General features: G+C 53.6%; 3 protein-coding genes across 3 annotated transcripts; 1 reads left to right on the forward strand and 2 right to left on the reverse strand.

Annotated features, from left to right (window-relative positions):
• Positions 1-3,969: 3,969 nt before the first annotated feature.
• Positions 3,970-5,086, forward strand: B0T26DRAFT_744159 (uncharacterized protein; the record flags this gene model as incomplete). Its single annotated transcript, XM_060444370.1, has 3 exons — positions 3,970-4,050; positions 4,087-4,553; positions 4,636-5,086. The coding sequence occupies 3 exons, from the start codon at positions 3,970-3,972 to the stop codon at positions 5,084-5,086; spliced, it is 999 nt and encodes a 332-aa protein (XP_060289861.1).
• A 2,167-nt stretch (positions 5,087-7,253) lies between these two features.
• On the reverse strand, positions 7,254-8,231 carry B0T26DRAFT_756594 (RTA1 like protein-domain-containing protein; the record flags this gene model as incomplete). Its single annotated transcript, XM_060446120.1, has 2 exons — positions 7,254-7,513; positions 7,574-8,231. 2 exons carry the CDS (start codon positions 8,229-8,231, stop codon positions 7,254-7,256), a joined length of 918 nt encoding a protein of 305 aa, XP_060289862.1.
• Positions 8,232-9,398: 1,167 nt separating this feature from the next.
• B0T26DRAFT_756595 (uncharacterized protein) lies at positions 9,399-15,310 on the reverse strand (the record flags this gene model as incomplete). The annotated part of the gene is made up of 6 exons (XM_060446121.1): positions 9,399-10,557; positions 10,624-11,055; positions 11,112-11,444; positions 12,696-12,769; positions 12,845-13,196; positions 15,060-15,310. The coding sequence occupies 6 exons, from the start codon at positions 15,308-15,310 to the stop codon at positions 9,399-9,401; spliced, it is 2,601 nt and encodes an 866-aa protein (XP_060289863.1).
• Positions 15,311-17,494: the final 2,184 nt, after the last annotated feature.

Below are 17,494 nucleotides of genomic sequence, written 5' to 3' on the forward strand. Positions count from 1 at the left end.
CACAGAACAAGCCAGGTGCTCGCCGAGTTAAACAACGGATGCGGCTGGGTTGATGGCAATGGATGCTCCAACGTCCGCGGGGTACCGTTGCCGCGGGCCTTTATGTACTTGTACTGGCAGTACGGAGACTCCCCGTCACAGTCACAGAGCTCGTCCGACCAGACCCCACAATTTCTCCACCCAGAACCAATACAGGCGCTGGAAAACCGCAACTGCCGAAGGAAGCGGTAAAAATACGCTAGAATTCCCTGCTTATCTGTTACCGCAATTTGCAATCATGGGAACATCTCGTCGCCTGCTCGGGCAGGGCTGCTTTTGTGAAGCCCGTGACTGTCCATCTCCTCCAGCTTGGACTAAATATGGGGGTTTTAATGGCCGAGGACCTGCAAACTATTTTCCTGCCATGAAGAATCTGCATGCTGCCATCAGGGGGCCATCTGGGGCCCTCTGGGGGCATCTGGGGGCCATCTGCGATGCCATCCGTCGCCACTCATGTTGCACACCGTCCGCAACCCGGACCCCAGAACCAACATTTGATGTCGCTAGACAAGCCGACAGCATCGGCAGTCACATCTAGGCTGGGATTTGGAGGTTCTCTTTTCGTCCCTCTTTTCCAGGGGGCACCGTCTGACGGTCTCGGTTGCCAGGTAGGTATGAGCGAGTGCTGTAATACAGTGGTAAGTCGCCCAACACAGCCTCACTTTACAAAGGCAAGAGACGCTGTCATCAAACGTCCAGCCTTACAAATCGAACGTCGGGTGCACGACAGCTAGCTCATCACGTCAGCTAACTCTGCACGCTTTCACCGGCTTCGAGCAAATTTTCAGTGGAGGCCGTTCTACTCGGAAGGGAATCATCCGCCGACTGCAGCCAAGGGATACTCAGTCCCTGGAAGCTCCAAAGGGAGACAATTTTTTAACCACTTTGCGGCACAACCAGCGAAGCGATGAATGTTGCAACATGATCCCAAAAACGAATACACGGTTCATCATCGCCGTCGCACGCACGGCATGGAACACCTCTCTCTCGCAACTCCGTCTTCAGTCTCGCCTGTGAATCTTCTGCCTCTTTGCTCTCCCGCCTCTTTGCTCTCCCGCCTCTTTGCTCTCCCCCGCCAAGACTGCTCGCCGTTGCGTTGTTCAGCATGCTAGACCGCTCAAGACACACAAGACTCTGCCACTCTCCTGCAGTATTTTGCTTCCGCTACATCCGGACGAGCAACTCCGCTGGTTTCGGTATCAAAATATGGTGATGCATTGCCGCTGCAAGCGATGTTTTCCCCGCCGCCTCTAATCATGATCATCAATGACTAGCCAAGCTTACAAATACCTCACCCCAATGCGTTTTGCGAGGTTGAAGATGCCTCTTAGGCGTTCCAAGGTTAAGTTTAAGCCCCTAGGTAACCAGCCTACCATCGACTAAATGAGCACCCCATCCCGAACACCGGGAAAGCAGTCGGCGATTGATTCTACGATGCATGTCATAGATTATAGCGAACAAAGTTGTCGACAGCAAGACCTTGAGCCCGCCCCCCATCACCATCTCAAGCCCGGAAACACGACGACGGCACACTTGAACTGCTGGAACTCGATGCAACCTGCTCCCGCAACTTGCCAAGCTCCGCGCATGATTGGGCAACTCTCGATACCACTGCGGGCCAGAGCTTGTAATAACGCCGCGAGTGCAGCCAGGCAGCCAGGCACGGGTAGAGGGGGGCATCCGGCGGCGCGATATATAGTGAACGTGTAACCCAAGCAAAGCGTGACACACTGCCGTTTGCCCCCGGCATTTGCACCCCTGACACCAATCTAAACCTTCTCCTCGGGACGGGCTTATTGGTTCGCGTGCGCACACAGATTCAGAAGCTGCTTTGCAGTTTGCCTTGCAGTGTTGCACAGACAATGAACGTGTTCTTCGCCCCCACCCCACCCCCAACTTCAACACGGCGTCAACCTCTGTCTGCTCGTCTATCGAAGTCCGTCCGTCTGCCAGTCGGCGAACTCAACACATCCCGCACGGAAAGGTCTTTGCAGATACAATTTCGACGACATCCTTCAAGCTATCTAAGCTGCCGCACGTCCTTCATTCTTCTTTTGGCTTTTAATTGATATCGTGGGATTTATTGATACCGTTTCAAGGCGTGACCAATTGCTAGAAATATGGGATCGAGTTTCAAGAGACTCGAAGATGGCGTGATCAGCACCGGATCTGCCAACATTTAATCCTTGATGGCTATGTAGGACTCACTTAACTGCTTTCAGGCACACTGAACGTTGAAAGTGCTACTTTATTAGAATAATCAGCTGAACCGAATCACATTCTCGTGTATTTTTATAGCCAATACGCCGAATCTGGATCAAGAGTTCTGTGGTATTGCTCTTAAGGGCCATCAAGGTAGTAGGGTAATTTATTTGATATAAAGAGCCCAGCTTTTACCTTTCAACTCCTTTGTATAATTAGTGGCTATCCATCCAGCTTCAATATCTATCCAGAGCTTCAAATTCTACTCAAAATACAACTACATACTCTTCTACACCACACATGACCACCCACACATGACCACATATGACCACCCACACATGACCACACATGACCACCCACACATGACCACACATGTACTTACCGCTACGACTAATTGGCATCATTTGCAGTAAGACTACGATATCCACGGTTTGTATGTGCCCAGGTCGGGATAAAGCCGGGTGTTCCCATAGCCATCATATTTGCGATAACCCCAGCATAGTTCCAAAGAAATGCGGCTGGTATGACAGAAAAAAAGGCAAATTCCAGGGACGCGAACCTTGAAATGATACAAGGTGGAACCCCTGTGTAGCGTCCATTTCAACCAACGGCTACTCACCGACAAAGAGCCAGATGGAAAACTGTCCAGAACACTACGTGAATTGAGACTAAGAAGCTATGAATCACGATATTTGCGGGCATTGTGCGAGGGGTCACAGGTCTAGAAATAAGCGTAGAAATAAGTAGGAGCATCAGCTACGGAGTAAGGGGATGATGCGGGGTTTTAGGCCAGAGGTGGAAGTGTGGTAGGGTTGTGTTATGCCAGAGATGAACGGAATGCTGGTTTTATGACGATTATCCCCCAACTGAGTCTGGGTCGAGGTTGTAAATACACATTCGAACGGGAAATCCGGAGAATGACTTGATACCAAGAGCGCAGTCTATCCGATCAAGAATTTTGGCAGGCGTCCCAGTTGGGTCGGATTCAGTGGAAGCTAAATAAATAGAAGCAACCGTTACGGCAGTGCTTGGGACAGCTGAACGCTTCACGTCAAGGTGAGCAGTGAACGTAGCACCGCTACTACCGCGGTGATAACCTCTAGACACCTGATGAAGGCGCCGTAGAGGCGCCAAAGAGGCGCCAAAGAGGCGCCAAAGAGGCGCCAAATTACGAGAAATTAGAATAGGTAATCAACTGAAACTAATACGTGACAACTCGACCTGGCTACGGTGCGAAGTTGAGCCGCCAAAGTGACTGCGACGCCGTGAGTCACTGAGCTCGGGCATTGTGTAACAGGTTCACAGCAGTTATTTGCAACGCGGTTCAGCAAACAACACAATGAGGCTCATAGCGTAAGATAATAATGAAGCAAACGCACGTCGGTCTGCTGGGCTCTCCTTAGCATCTGTGTGCCCTGGCCACTTGCAAACCTGTGATACACATACCAGGAGCCTGTATGTATTTCCGTATATAGCTGGGTCGACACCCAACGGAAATATTTCCACTTGGAGAATCCGAGTCATGCATGACAGCGCCTGTTGACATTGTCGCCACCATGCCAACTATTACTCCTTTCGACGTTGTATTTTATTCCCATCAAAACCTCCTCCTTGTAGATATTTAACTATTGCTCCCTGGAACGACAATTACCATGCGCACCTTTGTTACACTTGACAGCAATCCACAGCACTATTCCCTCCAAGGTCGATTTAATTGAATGATCCAAAATGGAAACCTCGGAGATCGAGTATTGCGAACACTGCGAGGTTACAGCAAAGGAGCTGATATACACATTCCCGACCAACCCCGTAATCACAACGCAGTCCACCTCCGAAAAGAACAAGGCGAAAGACTGGGCCCAAGCCTACGAGCCGATATCCAGCCTCGTTGTCCATACATACGTAGTCGAGGGCGAGTACTACGGCACCTTTGACGGGCCTTTCTTCCCTCTGCTCGAAGACGACGAGCTGCGGCTGTCGCAGCCGGGCACGTATCCGAACCGGCGCGTCTGGCGCATCGGCACGGAAGCAGACGTCGCGACGTGGTTCAACGCTGAGATCTCAGACGTCGTCCTTGCCGCGTGGCCGACCCACCCAATGGTCCTGCAAAATTCGCACATGAGGGCGCCGCATTTCTCGCAGTCACGCCACCAGGTTGTCGACTCGACCTACACCATTGCGATGAACGTGCCGATACAGAAGATTCCGGTTGCTGTTGGCGAGTTCAAACACTGCATGATTGACGCCACCGAGTGGCAGAGCGGCAGGCTGAGAAGCGACGCGCAGAAGACGCTCTCCAGAGAGCTGCGAGGGTAGGTTTGGATCGGTCCGCAATATGTTATATCGCCGTAATAGGGGATGGATTTCTGATGGCTGATCCTGATTTGGCTGCAGATACGCATGCATGTACCAGTGTCCACAGGTATTCTGCTTCGATGGCCACACCCTGCTCATTCTGCAGTTTCGGGCATCCAAACCACAGAAGATGATCAGGAAGGATTTGGGCGTCGACTGCTGGGTGCTTCCGCGGCGGAACGGAGATAACGGCGGCATCCAGCTACGCGCGGCGCTGTATCGGTTGATTGCGCAAGGCTTCCGGCGGTGCCAGGTCATCGACGGGCCGGTGGTGCCGGTCGGCGGCATCTTCCCCACGGGTCGCGAGTTCTTCTCGGGCCTCCCGCTGTGGCTCGACAAGCAGCGCCACCACCCACTCGGCTACTTCCGCTGTGCTGACATTTATCACGGATCGCTGTATTGGGGCTACGGGGATGAACCGGTTGTGGATGGCGATGGCCATGCCGTCTGGGACAGCATTTCGTGGTGGGAACATGAGGATGAAGACTGAGCGCGCCACATTGTGTGTTTGGCAAAAGCTCCAAGGAATCAACATAGACTAGCCACTTCCTGAGGGCGGGTCAGGCCCGAGAAATGAAAGAAACGTGTAAGCCCGCGATGAATGATAGCGAGGTAATTACCAAATCAATCAGGGATGATTTCTAATTACTCTAGAACAGACCTTTTGCCCAGCGCTAGCTAGGGCATTTGTTCCTCGATTTCGGGTCCTCGGCTTCTTTGGGCTCCCGTGTCCAACAATTGTATTGTTCAGGGCTATCGGACAAGGGTTGGAACAAGAAACGATTAGTTTGTTGATTTCTTTGTTTATTGTCGAGCCTTGTTGTTTGTTCTGATCGCATTTATACCCCAAGCCGTCCGTTCTACACTACTTCCTGCTCGAGGATCGTGTTACGGGAAATAGGCTGCCTGTGTTAATTGACATAGGATCATAATAATACAACCACTGTTCAGTTTGTTGTTTACGTGACATCGTTCATAGAGCCCGGGCTGGTAGTCTTGTCCTGTGCTGCCGCGCTGAACAGTCTAACTGAACACTCAACAGTTCCCACGCCGTCGCCATGTTCCGCCCGCACCTCAATATAGAGGGATTAGATTTCCCTTCCTCACCCGTTTCGCATCTGCTATCAGATTTCGCACATCAACCGGCAAGCAACCGTCGTGAAATTTCGCAACCGCCATTGGGTTCCGAACGACGGCCGTCAAGCAAGCCTTGTGAAATTATAGACACTTCGACAACCATGGACAACCAACTCTCGACAACCATGGACAACCAACTCTCGACAACCATGGACAACCAACTCTCGGCTGCCACGGCCGGCCTCGGCAATATCGAGAACACAATAGAATTTGCCGCATTGGCTATTTCTGCCACAGATAATCAACACGGCTCGGCCCGTCGACCAGTCCCGGCAGCATGCCGTCGCGCTCCGGCCGCCACCCAAACCCCCGCTGAGACTCCTTCTCAATTGGAAACTCACTCGGTGCCCTCTGCGTCTCTTCCTGTCTCTGCTCCGGCCCCAGCACCTCGTCAGCGCATAAGATTTCAACTGCCAACGGAAGCACATTCTCGACCAGTCAACACCACGTCGGACGTTCAAGTAGCACCCCGGCGGCATCTGGCATTTCAGCTCCCAGCTCGGACTAATTTCTCTGCTCGGACTGACTCCCTTGCTCGGTCGGTAGCTTCAGCTTACCGTAGTGGCCGCCCCCGCAGCCCTCCGCCACACTACGGAGATGATGAGCACGACGAGCCTCTGCCGGTTTACGACGCTGCACAATTGCCCGGCTACCAGCAAGGTGTTGAGGCGCCGGCACCGCAGAGTCCGAGCTCTGGTGATGGTGCTCAGCGGTAGACAGGAGTGCAGCAATGACGGTGTGCAGGCACTTGCCTAGTGTGTTGGATCGAATGAGCCGATTTGCTGGAAGATAGGTGAATCATATATAGGAAGGCAAATGTTAGGGCGTTGGTGTTGTTGGAGTGATTGGAGATATTACTGTTCGCCTATAGTAGCCGTTACGTGGCAGGGCCACTTTGGAATGGCGCATTTACGGTTGTTGATCTACGCCAACAACGGCCTACTGTTTACATGCTAGAAAGTAGGCATTTAACTCTCACAAGCAGGGAATTCCGCCCTTCCTTCTTCCCTGGACAATATATCACATTCTACCCTCTTATTGACCTCGCTGAACGTGCGGTAGCTTCCGAGTACACGGAATTATAAATGAGTTGACAACAAGATATTTCTCAAAACTGTGCCTTGCGCTATGATCCAATGACATGGTATTATGCATTTAATCAATAGTTTCTAGTCGAGGCATTAATATTGACTAAGTGAACGCCTACCTGATCGACTAACAAACAACGGAGCCTGGGCAAGTAATAGTGAGAAGTAAATTGCAAACAGGTAGGTAAAAAAGGTATCTAAATACGAGTTCGTGTATACAACGAGAAACATTCTTCCCTCTGCCTTGCGCCATTCGTGAAGCTCTCTTAGTTCAACACTAGTAGAGGATCGTTTTAAACCACTGTCCACAAGAGCGAGAACTAACCAATACCCCAAACATAAAATCGACCAACATTGTACGTATTAACGAGTCATCGCCACTGCACCACTGCACCACTGCACCACTTCCTCTGAGATTTGAGAATATCTGCCCTAGGCTTTGGCATCGGCCTCAGACTCTGACGCGGAGGTGCTGCTCCTCCAGAAGGAGTAGTTGACGGCCGCCCACTTGCCCTGGAAGCTGCGGCCGGGGTTGTAGACAGCGAGGGCGATGGCGGCGAGGGCCATCATGAGGCCTTCGAGGACCATGAACGACTCCTGCTGGTTGGCGAGCTTGCCGTTGAAGCCCTCGCTCAGCTCGGCGACGCGGAACACGCAGCGGATGAAGATGCACACGGTGGCGACAACGACGGCTGTGACGACATGTTAGACAAGATATTAAATGACCGCCTGAGCTCGGGCTGAGAACTCACCAATTAGGAACCGCTTGAACAGCGTCGACCCCGTCACCTCGTTGACCTTGGTCTTGTGCGACTTGACGATGCGGAAGCCGACCTCTGCAGCCAGGCCCACGAACAGTGCCATGCTGGCAACCTGGAACGCGAGGCCGGCAACCATGATATGGATGCCGGCGTCCTCTGATGCTTTTGTGTCCGCCATGGACGCCATGGCGCCGCCCGCGGCCTGGAGGAGCAAGCTGATGAAGTCGCAGGCCACAAAGATGAGTGTGTAGGTGCGGGGCTTGAGGCGGCTGATGTCGACGCCCTCGCTGGCATAGAGCACGACGACGCGCGCCAGGCACAGGTAGATGCCGGCGCTCATGAAGGCGGGCGCGATGGTCAGGGGCACGAGGTACAGCATGAAGTTGGCCTGCTTGAAGGGGTTGTAGTACATGAGCACGCGGCCGACGTAGCCCAGGATCTCGAGCAGCAGCCCGCAGAAGAAGGCCGCCGTGAACCCCCACGTGCGGTGCCTGAACCCGTACACCAGCTGCGCCACGAGGCAGATGGCGAACACGATCGCGTACACCAGGTTGCCCAGGAAGGTCGGCCGGTAGGACGAGTACGAGAACTCGAGGCTGCACGTGTCGACGGTGCACGACTCGTCGGGGGACATTGTTTCGTCAGACATGGTTGCGGTTGGAGCAGTAGTGCGGCTTCGGCCGTGTGGCTTCAGTCAGGCTCGGGTGTGTTGTCGTGTGAGTGTGGGCTGGGGGCGAGGATTGCTGTCGCGGTGGAGAGACATGAAGCTGGCGTGTGGCAAAGGGGCTGCCGCCGTGGCTAAATATGCTGCTTCTCAACCTACCAAAAGCCAAATGGGAACAACTGCGAGATACGGTTCTGTTTCGGAGCTGAAAGCGAATTCGCAACTGAGCCCAATGCGTTCTCGGTTGTGGCGTTGGCGGGCCAATCGGACTCGTTCGTCGATGGCTGCGCGCGCCCTTCGCAGCGGACTGCGAATTTCGCAACCCGCTCGCTGCTGGCTGCGGCTTGGCATTCGCAGTTGGGCGCCAAGTTTTCTTGGCCCACACTTCTCCCCTTGTGCTGGGATAAAATGTGATATCAAAGACCAATACGGTCGTTGGGCTGTATCGCTGTACTCTTGGCATCTATCAGGAGACTGGGGACGCTTGGTGTATTCTGTCTGGTTGACTCTACCTATGAGCTATCTAAACTTTGGGATTTCAGGAGTTGGGGAGTATCCGCCGACCAGCCACTCAAGACAAAGAAACAGAGAGTCGCAGTTGAAGCACTGACTAATAGTCGCTTCCATGAGGTTGTAAATAACGAAGGAGATAATTCAGGGGTAATTCTTAATCTCAGGTAACCGGTCTACATAATTACAGTTCCACGCATTGTATTTGCAAGGTTACACGATCAGCCGATCCACTGTGAAACAGCCAGGTCCAGGTTGTGGAGAGTGGTTGTTCATTATGGTGTGGTGGTGAGGTTCTGTGTGCCCATGTTACACGTATCACCCGCATTTCCAATATTACCACCCGTAAGAACGCCTCTTGATTCTTCCTGCCCCTCCAGTCACCCCGAACGGCCAGCCACTGTGGAAGCCAGGGAGGTGAGAGCACAGTAACACGGGCAGGGACATGTCACCCCCCCGGGACTGTGTTGCATCACGCGTGCCCCCGCTGGCTATATCTCCAGGCAGTCCCTGTTTCCGTCCCAGACAAGCCTCGCTCCACCACACACTCACTTGCCTTGCCCGTCACCGATCCTGCATCGCCATGGCCATCACCGATCCTGCATCGCCATGCCCGTCACCGATCCTGCATCGCCATGCCCGTCACCGATCCTGCATCGCCATGCCCATGTCGAAGAAATTTGTCTCCCAGGGAAGATTCCAATCCGAGTCCAAAAACTCTGCAATCGAAAACCCATTATCGAAGCCTCCGTATCCCGGCGTCGAAGCCCCCGAGTCGAAAAACAAGGGCGTCTCCGCCTGCTGCTGCGGCTGCACATGATCTTGGTGCGTCTGCGTCTGCGTCTGCATCTGCGTCTGCATCTGCGCCTGCAACTCCAACATGCCCGCGCTCCGCGCCTTCTCGAGCTGGCCAAACACGATCAGCCCATCGAAGATGATGCTCGCGCCGAGCCGCGTGTTGACCTTGCCCTCGGCGGGCACGCCGGCGGCCGTCTGCACGAGCCGCTCGAGCGTCTTGGCCACGGCCACGTGCTCGATCGAGTTGGCGTACGACATGAACGTCTTGTGAGAGGTCACGAGGTGGTTGCGCGCCAGCTCCTGCTCGGCCTCCGCTTCGGCTTCCCCGCTGACGCCCGGCGCGGCCGCCACGGCGAGGAACTTGAGCAGGAAGAAGGATGCCATGACGAGGCTGCGCCAGTAGTGGTGCGGGAAGTACATCTGGCGGTTTACCCTCTGTGGCGGGCCGGGCGGGGTCGAGGTGGATGGTGCTGACGTGGCGGCTGCTGCTGGTGAGGCATCCCACGCGGCCCCCGTCTCGACGCCTGTCGTGTCGCGCGGCGACAGCACGGCTTGCTGCTCCTCGGAAAAGGAGTGGATGTAGCTGACGGCAGCGGCGAGGCCCGAGTAGATGATCTTGCGGGCGCCCGAGTCGGCGAGCAGCGAGCGGGGGCTCTGGCCGGCCGCCGGCGTTTCTACACCAGCGCTGCCGCGCTTGGGCGAGACGAAGATGTGCGCGTACAAGTACAGCTTGGCGCTCGTCAGGTTCAGCTCGACGTTGCTGCTCCACGTCGACTCGAAGGTGGCCCGCAGCCGGTTCAGGTCGCGCTCGAACATGTTGATGTACATGACCTTGGCCGCCAGGTCCATGGCGTTGTCCAGGGCCCGCGTGAACCGCGCCACGTGCAGCTGGATGTCGGTCTGCGCCACGATCACCTTGGGCAGACCCGATGGGTTCGCGAGGATGGCGTCCATGTGTGGAGTGGCGTCGATGAAGGGGGGGACGCCGAGAAATGTGCTTAGGCTGAGACGCCACGTTCGTGGACAATTAGTGCGCCGGCATTTGGTCGGCAGGAACACCACAACTCACCACACGCTCGTCTGGAATGCCATCATCCACGTCACGGTCCTCAGCTGGGCCTGCTCTTGGCCTAGGTCGGGAAAACCGTACTCTCGATGGAACCCCGGCCGGTGCATGCCCATCTGGAGCGCAGCATTCATGGCGAGTCCGCAGTACCCCCAGCTCGGATCGTGCGTGGGGCCCGGGTACGGTAGCGGCCACATGATGATGATGAGGATGGCGTGCATCTGCGCGACGGACCTCGTCACCTTGACGATGCTCGTGGCTAGCAGGGTCTCGTACGCGGGCGTGAGGACGGGGTACAGGTGCGAGTGGGCGGGCGAGTACTTGGACGCGGTGATGATGACGGTCCAGAAGAGCAGCGGACACATCTCGTACATGCCGTCTCGGGTCTTGCTGGTGTCGAGGACGGGGAAGTGGGCGTAGAGGTGGGCCTGGAACCTAGCAGAGGTACCCTGGTGAGTTGGGTGTGGTTGTGGTCTGACATCTTCACTTACTCCAGAAACAGGTCAAACGCGGTTGCCCTGTCGACGTGAATATCCCCCCCGAGAACGTAGTGCTCCCTGTGCATTCCGCCGTCGTCCGGGTCCGGGTCCGGGCCGAAGCACACCCCGGACATGAGGACATTCATTGCCAGCGTAGAGCTGGATGCATCGCTAATGACGCTCATTCCGCCCAGCCCGACGGATTGGGGAACCGAGCCGATGCCGCCGTCGCTGCCAGCCACCGAGGCACCCGGCAGGGGGATGCCGTTCTGTGCGCCGGGCTGGGCATCCCGTCCTAGCAATTCTTGGTATTTGCTCAGCTCCTTGGTTACCTCTTCCAGGCGCCTGCATCTCGGCATCATACCACATTGTCAGTTGGACGGAATGCGACTGGAGCTTCATTGACGGACTTGCCTCCGGACTGGTGTCCTCCTGAAGTGCGAGTCCATGCGACAGGCGGATTTCTTGACGACACAGCGCGAACACGGAGCCGGGAATGTGTCCCTCGCATCGCATCGGAGCTTACCGCCATAAAGCGCATTAATTAGCTCGCTCGAATGCGTGCGCCAGTGCGGTGAAGACGGGTGATTTATCTTTGTCTGTTTGGGGACCGACCTTGACCTGTCGACAGGCGGTGCACGACGTGGCCCGCCCCTGGCTTTGCGCAGAGAGGACAATGCGGCTCGCCATGCTGCCTTAGTAATTGTATTGCAGAAAAAAAAATCGATGTGAGTCCGGGAGCAGACGGTGGAATTGAGCCGCCTCGGGCCGAGTTGACGGCGACCAGGCCGGGGGTGAGCGCTGGTCAGGAGAAGCGATGTGACGGCCAGTCTCCGCTTGGTGGACAGATGGTGCGGTGATTGACGCGACTGTTCCAAGCCATGTTTCTTTCGGAATTATCTGGTGCGCTCGCCGTGACCGGCCGGGCAGGACAGACACGCTACAGCCCTTTTTTTTCTTTCGCTGCGGGCGGTCGGTTCTGGTCCCGCAGCTGAATCCGCATGCAGTTGTTGCTTTGCGCAGGCCGCGCTAGTCCATATTAGTCGCATCTGCACATGCTGGCGTTCACGCTGGGCTTTGTAAGTGGGGAGACGGCTGGGTGCCCAGAATGCCCAGAGGTTCTAGACCCGCTGTGGCGTTTCTCGATGTGCGAAACAGCCGACTCGCGCCTACCTAGCTGGATTAATGCGTCCGAGCAATCACAACAGAGTTATTACATTTGGCAAGCGAGTGCTGTTCTAATGCGCTAGACAAGAAGCCAACTATCAATCAGTGTACCACAAGGAACACGGATAGCATGGGAACTGAACAAAGAAACGAGTGCAGCTCAGGTACGCAAAGGAGTCGCTGGTACAAATGAACTAGGCGATGTCAATTAATGATGTCAATTAATGATGTCAATTAATGATGTCAATTAATGGATGTCAATTAATGAATGAGAGTGCATTTGTAGTTGCCGCCCAAGGTTCGGACCGCCGGTCCAGCGCTAATTATGTAGAATCCAACTCCAGTCTTGCCAGCAAGACTTGGTATTTCATATTAAGCCATAGGTGCGTGAGAACCCCTTCGGCGGTGATACGTTTCTTGCTATCGTACTCGAAGATCTTGGTGAGCAAATGATAGAACAACTCCGCCTCCTCGGCCGGGATGTGCGGGAATCCGCCCCCCGGCTACGGTATTGGTCCAGTTCAGCATGTTCTTGGGGGACTCGAAAATGAGATCCGACGGCGTCTACAGAAGTGCACGAAGGGTTCATGCGCCTCTCGCGCCCCTGACTGGAGACGGTGAGTTGGACCGGGTGGCGATGGGGTGCTGGTCCGGGGTAGCGACAGGTTCCAGATGCCAAAGACTTTAGCTCTGAGGTCGAAGTCCTTGTTTGGGGGTTCGGAACCGTATTGCTGCACTATCCCGTGAACCGGGTGCCCGTCATCGTCGAAAGTGACGTTCCACCACGCGGCAGGCGGGTTGCCAATAGTGAAGTAAAATATATCGATGGGGTGGTTTTCGTACGCGTACATCATCTCGGAGGCGTTGAACAGGGAGCGGTCATTGTTAAATTTCTTACCGAGATGGACGGGATGGAGGCCCCCCTGGAATCTACTGTTCCAGGTCTTCAACATATCTGTTAGAATGTGTCAAGCAGAAGGGCCCCGAAGGTTCTAGATAGAGACTTCGCCACCTACTTCGCCACCACAATAGTAGTATAAGAAGGGGCTTTCTGGCACTGCCAGAAAGCTAGAGAGAAGAACACACATCTACAATCCATCACTTGAACCACCAGCTTTCGGCGTACAGTTACGCCCTGTTGATTCCAGTACCGGTACCCTGGTGAATCCAACAATATCCGTAGAGATTTGAAACGCCGTATTTGTCGCTGTTGGTGGCCCATGCTGCTGGCTTCGAGTTCGGTTAGCCCTGAGTGCGTGGGGAGGCTGTGCGCTAGCGCGAAGTTGGAGGCTCCCTAGCTGGCAGGTGCATGCCCGCGCATGGGTTCTTGCCCACACATTTAGTACGGGGATTTGCCCCTCCTAGAGTTAGCCTGCCAATGTATTGTCGCCCCAACTAAACTCTCAAAGACTTTAGCGCTAAAAACCAAAGTCTGGGGGTCAAAGAGTACCCCAACTATCAACGACAGAACCACTAGATAACCCGCTTCCCAAAGATGCTCGAAAGGCTGGATTTGATAACGCCAAAGTCTTTGGGGAGCAGGAACCTGGCAAAGAAATCCTGGCTAAGGCCAAGACACCAAGTCCAACCCGGTCTGCGACCAACTCGCGGCCAGGTTCCAGTAGCGGCAAGTAAACAACTTGGCCCACCACACTTCTCCCTCTCAGGAGAGATTGCCATGCTCCTCTCAGGAGAGATTTCTATGCTCGGCAATAAGTTCACAGAACAACGATAAGCCCGGAATGTGGTGAAACATGCCTTCTAGGGCAGCGCGGTCGGGAATTTTATTCTGCCTATTTTATTCTGCTTGCAGACATTGAAGTGGACTTCTGGCACTAATGTCAGCGCAAGTGAGCCATTTTGGCGACCTATTCTTGTCGTCTCGATATTCACGAGGGCCCGGGACGGGCGAGAACTAGCGGGACTACGTCGACATGTCGACTTGATGATTGGGGATCCAGAGCCGACTCTATATTGGTTGTTTACTACCAGGATTGCGTGTGTAGGTAATTACGGGTGGCGGTTTCGCTCAGTTGTCTGTTGTGTAAACTCATACACTCCAGACTTACTCAATTGGGGCAGACCTACTCAATTGGGGCAGACTTACTCAATTGGGGCAGACTTACTCAATTGGGGCAGACCTACTCAATTGGGGCAGACTTACTCAATTGGGGCAGACTTACTCAATTGGGGCAGACCTACTCAATTGGGGCAGACTTACTCAATTGGGGCAGACTTACTCAATTGGGGCAGACCTACTCAATTGGGGCAGACTTACTCAATTGGGGCAGACTTACTCAATTGGGGCAGACCTACTCAATTGGGGCAGACTTACTCAATTGGGGCAGACCTACTCAATTGGGGCAGACTTACTCAATTGGGGCAGACTTACTCAATTGGGGCAGACTTACTCAATTGGGGCAGACTTACTCAATTGGGGGGCCGCCGGAACGGTCTCGGTTCGTCAATGGGAAAAATAAATTTGGCAATATTAGCAAGCCCAAACTTCTTGTGGCAATAGGGATCTAGACGGCTGCTAGCACGTAGGACAGATGCGGACGTGTAATAGTAATTGACGGATGCATTGCCCACACCAGAAAATCCTCTCCGTCTTCATTTAGAACCCCTACTTTAACGTCATCTGTTGTACAATTAACTACCCCTTTCGCCTGGACGAGTTGAATGACCACGGCACGCGCTGATCCGATGTTAATTAAAAATGCGTGTAAGAGATCCCGAGCCTACCAACCCCTTGACCAGAACCCGGCCACGTGTCATAGAGAGCGGATGCACGCCCTGCAGAAGTTTGCGCCGGGCCGGTTCCTAGTCTTGCACGCCGGGTAGCGGCACACGTTGCACTCGCAGTTGACGTCGACGGTGAGCAGGCAAGAGGCGCATTTCAGCTTGCGGCAATTGCAGTCGCTGCTGAGGCTGCATTTCGTTTCTGGGTACATGTCGCAGTGGCAAGCGTACTCGCGTATCGGCCAGATCTTCTTGTCACAGTGCAGGCAGAAGATGACGCTTGTGCGCACGGGTCCACTCATGGCGGCGCCGTTGGGGGTTGCACCGGGCTGGATTTGTGTGCGTGTGCCGAGAATGGAAAGTAATTGGTTCGCGAGAATATGCCCGATTTTTAGGTGGAATCAGGGCAGCTGATAAACAGATAACACGTGATATCAATGCTCAGGGGCAGTAGATTATCAGGAGAGTACAGTGTTCTTATACACTGGGATGCAACTGGTGCGACTCGCATTTGTTTGTGCCGATTTGGTAGCGCACAGGGTGGAGGTGTCATGCGGCGACGATCCTAAATGGGGATTATATTGAAACTCATAGGAAAGATTAGACCTATGCGTCCCATGCTTGGAGAACCAAGCGCTTGCTTGGCCAAAACGGCTGGATCCGAAACCGGCCAAACCGTGTGATATATGTTGAACGTGATACCCGGCGTGACGCATCCTTGGTACAACCAGAATCGGGTCTTGAGTAAAGTCTTGAGTAAATTCTCATTGCAAATTTCTTGCTAGGTTATGGCCGGACCGTCGTTATAATGATGGACTTGACAACTACCTATTGCTATGTCCATATCGTCCTAAAACGGCATACCCTCTGAATCAAACGCCTAGTTAAACAATACCTAGAGTGAATCTCGGTCCACAATGGTAGGCATCTTTGAGGTTCTAATATTCGAACTTGGAGAGTTGGCAGGTACCTCTTGATAGTTAATTGGATTAAATAGGAAATGTGCCATCGATCATCCGTGGTAGCTATAAGAATCTCCCTCACGTAGAGGTGTTAATCTTCTTTTTCTTCTCAGTTTGTCTAATCTGATGCTTGCCCGTCTAAAATGTACCAACATGCGACATTACAATGTCAAGGTCTTCTTCGACGACATTTCCAATGAAAAACACCTCCATGTCGTGACTTACAGTAAGAATCCTCGAGTAATCAACCCGTGACACACTCGCCAACTTCTCGCTGGGGTGCAGAATGGCCACCCTTGCCAGAATGAAACTAATGTTTCTCTTGGGGAAGCCCTTCGGGCTGCTCTCCTTCGTTCCAGACTATTCCGTGCTTGCTTGGCTTAGCTTTGCAGCTCTTGTTTTGTGGCCTCTTCGACCGTAGGTTGATATTTGCTATACAAAGTTATATTCCTTTCGTATCCAACATGTCTCGCGCTCATCGGGCTTACGGAGGGGAGGGGCGCTTACATGCATGTAGCATTTTCATCGACACTGGCAACAACAATAAACGTGAAAATCTCAACTCGAAACTTTTGCCCCTGCCAGACAAAGCTCCTATCTTTGTCAACTTGCCCACCATCATTGTCTAAGACTAATTCTATGAAATTAATCTTGAACACCTGCTGAGCAAATTAGAAGTGGTTTCTTTCGCAGCGTCGCTTGAATCAACACCCCTAGACCCGATAATGAAGCTATTACGCACCTGACAACCTTTGACCCTGTATGATGGTTCCACTACACATTCTGTTATAAATTAGAACCGGAGGAATTCACTTCGCGAATGGAAGATGTGGCTAAGACTTACTATAATATAAATCCGAGTCTATATCAAAGTCGTTCCCAGTGCTCGGTGGCGGGTCTACGCGCCCGAAGTCAGACAGAGACACCGCCGGGAGGTACAATAGTGTGTCATCAATCATGCCATGTACCAAGCTACCCCCCAAGGTCTTCATCTTAGTCCAGGCTGACTGATTCCTTTCTCCTGCCACCCCGCCGGGGGGGCACTAGGGTGTTTGGAGGGTCCTGCAGAGTTAGAGTCGTGCTCCATGGTGAAACGACTGAGGCGGCCCGATAGGTCTAGGATTGATTATCCAGGTCAAGTAGATCTCGAGCGCTTATATAACGATGGAGAAATCTCACCTTCTATTGACCGTGACGATTATTAGAGACTGCCAAACAATGGAAGTCACAAAACAATGAAGTAAGCAAACCTCCGCTCTTGACTACACATTCCTTGCGCCGCATACAGTTGACGTCGGCTGTCCTGTGTCCGGCCCTTGCAGCTCGTCCTAGATCTTAGACGTGACCATACTTTCGCTTCTCTAATGTGTCGGGGGTGGCTCTCTGCGTATACTCTGGAATATAGCCGGAAACGCTTCACAAGAATCACGTGAAATTCACGTGATAGGTTACAGAAATCTCTACCTTCCCAAGGTGGCAAGACAGTCCATGATACACAGCGACTCCCACTGGAAATGTGGATTA

This window comes from Lasiosphaeria miniovina (genome assembly GCF_030549165.1).
Source record: "Lasiosphaeria miniovina strain SMH2392-1A chromosome Unknown B0T26scaffold_8, whole genome shotgun sequence".
Lineage (NCBI taxonomy): Eukaryota > Fungi > Ascomycota > Sordariomycetes > Sordariales > Lasiosphaeriaceae > Lasiosphaeria > Lasiosphaeria miniovina.